Source organism: Oncorhynchus nerka, linkage group LG9b (assembly GCF_034236695.1).
Source record: "Oncorhynchus nerka isolate Pitt River linkage group LG9b, Oner_Uvic_2.0, whole genome shotgun sequence".
NCBI lineage: Eukaryota > Metazoa > Chordata > Actinopteri > Salmoniformes > Salmonidae > Oncorhynchus > Oncorhynchus nerka.
The window spans coordinates 33,158,581-33,169,575 of record NC_088424.1 but is presented as its reverse complement, the minus strand read 5'-3'; the positions used below and the strand labels follow the sequence as shown (position 1 = coordinate 33,169,575).

Genomic DNA, 10,995 nt, shown 5'->3' with positions numbered 1-10,995 from the left:
TGGTAAAGAACAAACTTCTTATTTAAAGTGACCGCCAAGTCAGTAAAGAACAAACCTTATTTAAAGTGACCGCCAAAACCCTAACAATGCTGGGCCAATCGTGCACCGCCCTACGGGACTCCTAATCACGGCCGGTCGATTCAGGGTCTGTAGTTACGCCTCCAGCACTGAAATGCAGTGCCTTAGACCTCTGCGCCACTCGGGAGCCCATCATTATTGAACTAATAGTCATGAGTTCCTGTTCAAAAGTACCAGGTCTACAAACAGCAGCCATATTGGAGTCACCCCCCAGGCCAAGTCAGCATCCCACAAGAGGTTCCTGGAAGACAACGCAAAGAAATCATTTTAAAAAGGGAGAAAGAAACCTGTGACGCTTGGTCTGTAATGAGTTCTGTTACCAGATACAGTGCAAGTACTGGGCTCATGAGCTATGATGAAATTTAACTGGGGTGGGATTCATTTGTGACCTGTCAGAGGGGAAATGCCAGTGTTATGAAATGTTTAATCAGTTATATGTCAATGAATGCTGCTGGGATTTTCAATCTTGCCTTATGCGAATGATAGTCTAGTTAAACTGTTAGAAAGGTAGACATTTTTGCCAGTGAGGTATGAAAGACACTGAAACCAAGATAATCTTTGGGGTATATTCCCCTGAAGGGCACTCTCATAAAAATAAAAACATTTAAACTAAGGTAAACTACAGCCATTTTCCTGAATTGTTACCTAAGCATGGCCATCAGCCACCTACAATCCCTAAACTTGGCTTGTCAATTTCATCTTGGGGTGGGCTACTGCTGAAAAAGTATAGCCAACAAGAAGCAGGTTCACTTATGACAATCTTTCAAATAGCGCTACCATTGCATGAACACCTGCTGTGACTATCATTAGCAAACAAATTATGCCAAGAGAAGAAAGTGTTACAGTTCAAGAGTAATCAGGACACGAAGTCGCAAAACACTGAGCACTCTCATTGAGATCATCTTACAACCAGATGGTCACCTCTTGGCTATTTTGTGTAGATACCGGCTCCGCACTACTGGATTTAGGGTACATCTCATCAGGATCATAGCATTTCGACAACCATTAGAAACAAACACCATTGTAAAGTACTCATTTTATTGAAACATGCTCAAGTCAAAGGACTTCACATCCATACTGAGGATAGTAGAAAGTGATGCACCCTTCAGGCCACCTACAATTAGATGGCTGTAGAGACAGAAAAGACAGCCATCCCTGTAACAGGTTGAAGAATTGTTAGTAACATGCATCTCATTGCCGTTGGGGGATTTTACAGTAAAATAACCAGCACACACACCTGACAAGCAAAGTGTTCCAGACCATTACACCGACCAGTCAACTGAATACAGAACACAATGACAGATGAGTAGGTTACAGGTTCAAGTTCATTTGGCATCAAAGCTGATACAATTAAAAGCCAAGTGTAAACTATAGTCTTCAATGCCAAAATCACCAACCTTGTTCTACAGTAGGATATTTTACAAATTCACTGGGGATCCGGGTTTCAGAGTTTTCCACTATTGTGAGCGGTCCAAGAACAGAGTTTTGAACCAGGCCCTGGGGTTCTGAGAAAAAATATATAAATTACTTCAAGCTGCAGTCCCATCAGAACTCAAGAGTGATCAGCTCAAATGAATATGGAACTACAGTTTAGTCAGGCTTGAAATGAAGTGCCTCAAAATACCTGAATCCACACCCCTCTTCAACCGAGGCTTGCAACTCGAGTCACAGCACTTGCAGAGGTCACTTTGAGACGGGTCGTCCAGCAGCTCCCATCTATGAATAAAAAAGTTGGCTGTTGCATTGGCACTAACGTCATTATGGTCGTTATGTGACCAATACTTACTCTCCAGTCTCTTTAATGTAGTGGCAGGCCTTCTTTTCTATATCAAAAACCTCAGGGTCCCATGCAACAAGCTTACAATGAATATACACCTGGGGTGAAATAAGAGAACAGTCAAGAGCTACAGTATGAAAACAACCCAGTCATACCGAGAACTTGTGGTCCACTCACTTCCTCGCCTAAGGCAAACTTGAAGGACTGCAGGTAAAGCAGAATAGCAGACGAGTGGTACCTAGGCAGGAACCTGGAGTTCCCAGTCTTCCCATCTGCAAGGCAACTGAAAATGCATTGTGCAATGAGCAGACAAACAGAACTTCCATCCAGCAAATAAGCTAACTTTAAAATGTATTCAATACTTTTCAACATTTGAGTAGGCTGTGTAGCGCTAGGCAGTCAAAAACCAAAACGTGCACCCTACATGGCCATAGCCAGGTCTGGTACATACCCCTTGTTGGTGATGATGGGGTACACCAGGCTCGCAGACTGCAGTTCTGGTGTTGTGGCCGCCACACACTCCTCCAAGAGCAGCAGCAAGGGCTGATGGTCCTTCTGATCCACTGCTGCCCAGATGGGGATGAAAGAGCCCAGGGGAAACAGGCTGCTCTTAGCCAGACCAGTAAGGTCTTCTACATGCAACAGAGAGGGGAAGGGGCACAATGCTCATACGTACTGTACAGCCACAGGTTTCAACTAGCTTTGGGCAGTGTCCTCTGCTAGGAATTTCTTTACCAGTTAAGTTGACTGAACATATTCTTACAATAATTGATGTTGTATGAGTCACTCACCATTGAGGAGTGCCATGTGGAAAACCAATCCTCCATGACCCTCAGCACTACCATAGGCAGGGATAAGGAATGGGGGAATCCATCCCTCAGGTCTACATACAAGGGGGAATGTTTAGTTTAATAATGAAGGTGGCAAAGGCTTAGGAAGATTTGATTCCAACACCATAGCTAGAGTACACTACACCCAATAGAGCCCTAAAACTCAACTCAGTTCCACTGCATTTAAAAAAAAAATCTTTCCCCTCTAATTAGGGACTGATTTAGACCTGGGACACCAGGTGTGTGCAATTAATGATAAAGTAGAACCGAAAGACAGCAGGCGCCAGACCTCTTAGGGTAAGAGTTGAGTACCCCTGGCATAGATGGTTACCTTATGTAAACACACTTAATATGGTGACTAATAGCAGCAGGTTTGGGCTTTCGGTTAGGTCTGTAAGTCAGGCTGGTTGAATAGATGTGTTTTTTGCCAGTCACCTGGGGAATAGAAGGAGAAGCATTAGTCGTCGCAGGATCCAAAATGGCATACATTGGGTCAAGAGTTAGACATTACCCGTTTCTTGATGGCACAGCCATTGAGGTTGTAGTGGAATGTCGCCATCCCTTCTCCCGTGGGAAGAACAGAAAATGTGGACGGAACACAGTGTCCAAGGAAAAGACGGGCAGCATGTTCAACCAACTCTGGACTGACCTTCCATGTCACTTTAATGGAGTGTTTCTCACAATCCACATTAAAATCTAAAAATATAAATTTGATAATGTCATCATTCACATCTCAAGAGCCAACACCACAACTTGGCTAGTCTGTTAGGCGGCCAGCATGAGATAAGTAGCCTATTCAAGTTAACATGGTATCAGCGCTACATAATCATATTATGCATTCATTATTAGACGTAGCTTCATTGGCAGCGCTTGCTGCTGCGACGACAGCCAAAATAATTGCACATTGCCAAAGGAGAGACATGACTGAATGATCTAGGAGTGTCTACAAACTAGAAATATTTATGGACCAATTCATCCTAATCATCTTAATTCTGAACACCTGTGAAAGGTCAAGGAGCGATAATTATAGACCTAAAAACATACCAACATCATCAGTTTTGGTATTTCCTGGTCTGAAAACATCCTTGAATTTTTATGGGTTTTAAAAGTAAAAATTGTAATAGTTACATATTTTCCCCATAAAGTAGTCTGCAAAGCGGAACCTATGTCTCACAAAACACAAAATGAGGGATTTTCGGTGAAATACATCAATTATATTTTACAACTGTGTTTGTGTTTCACCCCTCCTGAATTTCACCAAAATCCTAGTTTTGGAATTGTTAGTTAGATTACTTGTTGGTTATCACTGCATTGTCGGAACTAGAAGCACAAGCATTTCGCTACACTCGCATTAACATCTGCTAACCATGTGTATGTGACAAATAAAATTTGATTTGATTTGATGCATGCCGGACTGTCCATTAATCACGGTACTCCATTCTGCTTGTTTATGTTTTATCTGTCGGCCCCAGCCGCACTCAGGCTCTGTGTGTAGTTAATCCGACCCTCCCTGCCTAGTCAACGCCATTTTACCTGCTGTTGTTGTGCTAGCTGATAGGCTGTTGTTGTCTCACCTACTGTTTTAGCTACTGTTTTAGCTAGCTCTCCCAATTCAACACCTGTGATTACTGTATGCCTCGCTGTATGTCTCTCTCAAATGTCATTATGCCTTGTATACTGTTGTTCAGGTTAGTTATCATTGTTTTAGTTTACAATGGAGCCCCTAGTTCCACTCTTCATACCCCTGATACCTCCTTTGTCCCACCTCCCACACATGCGGTGACCTCACCCATTACAACCAGCATGTCCAGTGATACAACCTCTCTCATCATCACCCAGTGCCTGGGCTTACCTCCGCTGTACCCGCACCCCACCATACCCCTGTCTGCGCATTATGCCCTGAATATATTCACTGCTTTAGCACACTCTGCTAACCCTGATGTCCTTGCCGTGTCTGAATCCTGGCTCAGGAAGGCCACCAAAAACTCTGAGATTTCCATACCCAACTATAACATTTTCCGTCAAGATAGAACTGCCAAAGGGGGAGGAGTTGCAGTCTACTGCAGAGATAGCCTGCAAAGTAATGTCATACTTTCCAGGTCCATACCCAAACAGTTCGAACTACTAATTTTGAAAATTACTCTCTCCAGAAATAAGTCTCTCACCGTTGCCGCCTGCTACCGACCCCCCTCAGCTCCCAGCTGTGCCCTGGACACCATTTGTGAATTGATCGCCCCCCATCTAGCTTCAGAGTTTGTTCTGTTAGGTGACTTAAACTGGGATATGCTTAACACCCCGGCAGTCCTACAATCTAAGCTAGATGCCCTCAATCTCACACAAATCATCAAGGAACCCACCAGGTACAACCCTAAATCTGTAAACAAGGGCACCCTCATAGATGTCATCCTGACCAACTGGCCCTCCGAATACACCTCCGCTGTCTTCAACCAGGATCTCAGCGATCACTGCCTCATTGCCTGTATCCGCTACGGAGCCGCAGTCAAACGACCACCCCTCATCACTGTCAAACGCTCCCTAAAACACTTCTGTGAGCAGGCCTTTCTAATCGACCTGGCCCGGGTATCCTGGAAGGACATTGACCTCATCCCGTCAGTTGAGGATGCCTGGTCATTCTTTAAAAGTAACTTCCTCACCATTTTAGATAAGCATGCTCAATTCAAAAAATGCAGAACTAAGAACAGATTTAGCCCTTGGTTAACTCCAGACCTGACTGCCCTCGACCAGCACAAAAACATCCTGTGGCGGACTGCAATAGCATCGAATAGTCCCCGCGATATGCAACTGTTCAGGAAAGTCAGGAACCAATACACGCAGTCAGTCAAGAAAGCTAAGGCCAGCTTCTTCAGGCAGAAGTTTGCATCCTGTAGCTCCAACTCCAAAAAGTTCTGGGACACTGTGAAGTCCATGGAGAACAAGAGCCCCTCCTCCCAGCTGCCCACTGCACTGAGGCTAGGTAACATGGTCACCACCGATAAACCCATGATTATCGAAAACTTCAACAAGCATTTCTCAACGGCTGGCCATGCCTTCCGCCTGGCTACTCCAACCTCGGCCAACAGCTCCGTCCCCCCCGCAGCTACTCGCCCAAGCCTCTCCAGGTTCTCCTTTACCCAAATCCAGATAGCAGATGTTCTGAAAGAGCTGCAAAACCTGGACCCGTACAAATCAGCTGGGCTTGGACCCTCTATTTCTGAAACTATCCGCCGCCATTGTCGCAACCCCTATTACCAGCCTGTTCAACCTCTCTTTCATATCGTCTGAGATCCCCAAGGATTGGAAAGCTGCCGCAGTCATCCCCCTCTTCAAAGGGGGAGACACCCTGGACCCAAACTGTTACAGACCTATATCCATCCTGCCCTGCCTATCTAAGGTCTTCGAAAGCCAAGTCAACAAACAGGTCACTGACCATCTCGAATCCCACCGTCCCTTCTCCGCTGTGCAATCTGGTTTCCGAGCCGGTCACGGGTGCACCTCAGCCACGCTCAAGGTACTAAACGATATCATAACCGCCATCGATAAAAGACAGTACTGTGCAGCCGTCTTCATCGACCTTGCCAAGGCTTTCGACTCTGTCAATCACCATATTCTTATCGGCAGACTCAGTAGCCTCGGTTTTTCGGATGACTGCCTTGCCTGGTTCACCAATTACTTTGCAGACAGAGTTCAGTGTCTCAAATCGGAGGGCATGCTGTCCGGTCCTCTGGCAGTCTCTATGGGGGTGCCACAGGGTTCAATTCTCGGTAGACTCTTTTCTCTGTATATATCAATGATGTTGCTCTTGCTGCGGGCGATTCCCTGATCCACCTCTACGCAGACGACACCATTCTATATACTTCCGGCCCGTCCTTGGACACTGTGCTATCTAACCTCCAAACGAGCTTCAATGCCATACAACGCTCCTTCCGTGGCCTCCAACTGCTCTTAAACGCTAGTAAAACCAAATGCATGCTTTTCAACCGTTCGCTGCCTGCACCCGCACGCCTGACCAGCATCACCACCCTGGATGGTTCCGACCTTGAATATGTGGACATCTATAAGTACCTAGGTGTCTGGCTAGACTGTAAATTCTCCTTCCAGACTCATATCAAACATCTCCAATCGAAAATCAAATCAAGAGTCGGCTTTCTATTCCGCAACAAAGCCTCCTTCACTCACGCCGCCAAACTTACCCTAGTAAAACTGACTATCCTACCGATCCTCGACTTCGGCGATGTCATCTACAAAATTGCTTCCAACACTCTACTCAGCAAACTGGATGCAGTTTATCACAGTGCCATCCGTTTTGTCACTAAAGCACCTTATACCACCCACCACTGCGACTTGTATGCTCTAGTCGGCTGGCCCTCGCTACATATTCGTCGCCAGACCCACTGGCTCCAGGTCATCTACAAGTCCATTCTAGGTAAAGCTCCGCCTTATCTCAGTTCACTGGTCACGATGGCAACACCCATCCGTAGCACGCGCTCCAGCAGGTGTATCTCACTGATCATTCCTAAAGCCAACACCTCATTTGGCCGCCTTTCGTTCCAGTTCTCTGCTGCCTGTGACTGGAAGGAATTGCAAAAATCGCTGAAGTTGGAGACTTTTATCTCCCTCACCAACTTCAAACATCTGCTATCTGAGCAGCTAACCGATCGCTGCAGCTGTACATAGTCTATCGGGTAATTAGCCCACCCATTTTTACCTACCTCATCCCCATACTGTTTTTATTTATTTACTTTTCTGCTCTTTTGCACACCAATATCTCTACCTGTACATGACCATCTGATCATTTATCACTCCAGTGTTAATCTGCAAAATTGTAATTATTTGCCTACCTCCTCATGCCTTTTGCACACAATGTATATAGACTCCCCTTTTTTTTCTACTGTCTAATTGACTTGTTAATTGTTTACTCCATGTGTAACTGTGTTGTCTGTTCACACTGCTATGCTTTATCTTGACCAGGTCGCAGTTGCAAATGAGAACTTGTTCTCAACTAGCCTACCTGGTTAAATAAAGGTGAAATAAAAAAATAAACGTGAATCATCCTTAGGTGTTTCTACCGGCAGAAAGCTGATGTCTAGAAGAAGGTTCTGATGTACCACCTTGGTGTTTCCTTTATCATCCACCACCTTATATATGTGTGTGTGTAAGTTTCTGTCAATGACCGTGTACACCTTAGCTTCCCACTTGTCGGCAAGTTCTCTTTTCCCCCTTTCTCCTTTTTTAGCGAGAAGCACTCTGTCTCCTTTGTTCAGGTGAGTGCTTCTGACTTTTCTGTCATAATGTTTGGCCTGTTTCTGTTGTTCTTTAACTGTATGCCGTTGAGTGATGCTCACTGCTTCATGGAGATGGGACTTCAGTGTTTTGACATAGCTACTATAGTCAACAAGCACAGGATCCCTCAAAACTTGCTTGAACATTATATCAACAGGGAGTCTCGGAACGCGACCTAACATGACTTTGAATGGATCATAGCCAGTGGTTTCGTGTACAGTAGCATTGTAGACAAACGTTAGAGTTTGTATCTGCTGCGGCCATTTCTATTTAGCTTTTAGAGGGAGTGAGCGAAGCATATTTCCCAGAGTTCGATTGAACCTTTCCGTTCCCCCATTCCCCATGGGATGATACGCAGTTGTGTGTGACTTGGCGACACCAGAGAGCTTGAGAAGTTCTGTGATTAGCTCACTCTCAAAATTGGCACCTTGATCCGTGTGGATATGCTCAGCAAATCTATAAACACAAAATACCTTGTCCCATATCTTTCTGGCAACTTGCTTTGCCGTTTGATTTGAGCATGGAAAGGCGTGAGCTAACTTGATGAAGTGATCTGTCAGAACCAATACATCCACTGAGCGTAGCTTGTTGTCCTCAGCACGCCAAAAGTCGAGACATACCAACTCCATAGGAGCAGAGGTTCTGATGCTTTCCAGGGGAGGTCGAGCAGACAGCTCAGGAAACTTAGCCAGGATGCATCTCCGACAGCACTTGACATACTCCTTCACATCATGCTCCATCTTGGGCCAGAAGAAATGCTGCCTTGCCAAATGAAGAGTTCTAGCTTGCCCTTGGTGGCCAGCATGGTCATGCACACCACTCAATGCTTTCTCCTTCATATTTTTGGGCATCACACACTCTTTTGTTTGCTCAGGGGATCCTTTGTCACCCTGTAAATCCATATTGGACCCTGAGCCTTTCCCCCTCCTTGACGAGTGCAAGGGTTTGTGAATCAAATCCATCCCTCTCTCGTCTTGAAAGATGTCTTTTGCGGATGACAAACAGGATAGCCTTAGAAATCGTAGGATCAAGTTCTTGACTCCGCTGAAGCGTCTCAAAAGAGATCGCAGGAAGGGACTCATGGCTTGGAGATATGAGTAGTTGCACAGACTGCACTAACTGTACTGATCGAGCTTCGGTCGCTACATCACACTGATCATAGACTTCACAGATCGCTTTCACTACTGCAGAGCCACATGTTAAAGGACAGCTGTCAGACTGATTCGTAGAGATTGTCTCTGCTTGTTTTTTCACTATGTGACTCTGGACCTTCAAGCGAAACACATCTTGAATCCCATCTTCTCCTATAGCATCGTCTTCAGCAAGCAGACTGACATAGTTCTCACTGATCAGCCTGTGACTAACTAACTTGGCAAATGGGTCCCTACTGAGGGCATCAGCCACAACGTTCTTTGTACCTGCTATGTGCTTCAGATCGAATGAGTAGGGCGCCAATTTGGCTACCCATCGTTGCTCGCAGGCGTCAAATTTTGGTTTCGGCATTATGTATGTGAGGGGATTATTATCAGTCCAAACTGTAAATGAATGTCCCTTGAGCCAGTGGCTAAACTTTTCAAACACACTCTTTTCACACACACAGGCCAGAAACTCAAGTCTGTGGGCAGGATATATTTTTTGTGAGCCACTCAATGTTTTACTGGCAAAAGCGATGGGACGTGCTCTATCTTCACCCGCAGGTATTTGAGACAGTACAGCGCCCAACCCGTCCAGGGAGGCATCAATTGACAGGATTAATGGCCTTGTTAAATCCGGATGACCAAGAATAGCACAGTTTAACAACTTCTCCTTAAGGCTGTTAAGTGAAGAATCACACCCATTAGTCCAGTCAGTAGGTTTCAACTTTCTGAAGCTGCCAGCTTGCTTCTCAGGCTTCACCTTCCCCATTCTCTTCTGACCTGCGGTGAGAGCGAAGAGTGGCTTGGCAATAGCAGAACAGTTTGGAATGAAATGTTGATAGTAGAATATCATTCCTAGGAAAGATTTGATACTTCGTACTGAAGGAGTGCACCCATCTTCCTCCATTAGATGCGACTTTGTCATTTTGGATATCACATCCACCTTGGTTGGGTCCACAGCCACCCCGTCACCATTAATGACATGACCCAAAACTTTCACAGACGTCCGCAAGAAATTGCTTTGAACTCAGTTTCAGGTTGTGCTGTCACAGTCTCTGGAACACCAGCTCCAATCTATCCAAGGCTTGTCTTTCGCTTGGTGCAAACACCAAGAGGTCGTCTAGGTAACACAGCAGGCTACTGAAGTTTAGGTCTCCAAAAATGCTAAGCATCATCCTCATAAATGTTGGGAAGCCTCCCCATACTAGCTGCTCTTGTTTAGCGAGGAGTGTGACAGCCTGGTTGAGTTTGACTGTCCCTATTTTTCTGGGCATTTCTTCACTCTGCCAACATGTCAGGTTAGTCATCATGTTCAAAAAGTATTCACCTGCAGATGATGGCTGCGAAGCACATTCTGATATGAGGTTCCAGTACTCGTCAGTACCCTTCATTTGATGCATAAGGTGTTTTATCAAGTTTGTACTGAGGATGAGATCATCATGCTGACCTGGGACTAAACAACTAATCCCATACACATCAAGGTCAACTTCATACATGCATTTTGTTTTCCCCCCTAAACCAACGAGAATGACTGGCTCTGATAGTGGCTTCTTCTCTAGACTAATATTTTCCGCCAGCATTCTTTGTTCTGCTGCTTCGCTTAAAGAACAGGCTATGGAGCCAGTGTCAAGCATCCCTTTCAATTGGAACTGGTTATTTACAGTGACTGGGGCATAAAACAGTTCATCAAATGGCGCTACTCTGTATATTCTGCGCTATGACCCGAACCCCTTCTGGTGCTGTACTACATGCGTTCACATATCGTCGTTCTAAATCTTCATCACACTCGAGGGTTTGTTTCTCTTCACCCGCATATCCCCCCTCCATATGCGGGCCCGCTAGTTTAACGGCTCCGCTCCATTGGTTGCTCGTGTGTCCTCCTCACTGTATCTAG

At 45.4% G+C, this 10,995-nt stretch overlaps 1 protein-coding gene across 1 annotated transcript; it reads right to left on the bottom strand.

The window, feature by feature from the left end:
• Nucleotides 1-1,099: 1,099 nt before the first annotated feature.
• Nucleotides 1,100-3,329, bottom strand: LOC135565705 (uncharacterized). Its single transcript, XM_065013580.1, has 10 exons — nt 3,197-3,329; nt 3,017-3,120; nt 2,647-2,738; nt 2,307-2,487; nt 2,033-2,138; nt 1,865-1,953; nt 1,703-1,794; nt 1,476-1,583; nt 1,316-1,357; nt 1,100-1,233 (listed from the first exon to the last, which is right to left on the bottom strand). Exons 1-9 carry the CDS (start codon nt 3,242-3,244, stop codon nt 1,341-1,343), a joined length of 837 nt encoding a protein of 278 aa, XP_064869652.1. The 5' UTR covers nt 3,245-3,329; the 3' UTR covers nt 1,100-1,233; nt 1,316-1,340.
• Nucleotides 3,330-10,995: the final 7,666 nt, after the last annotated feature.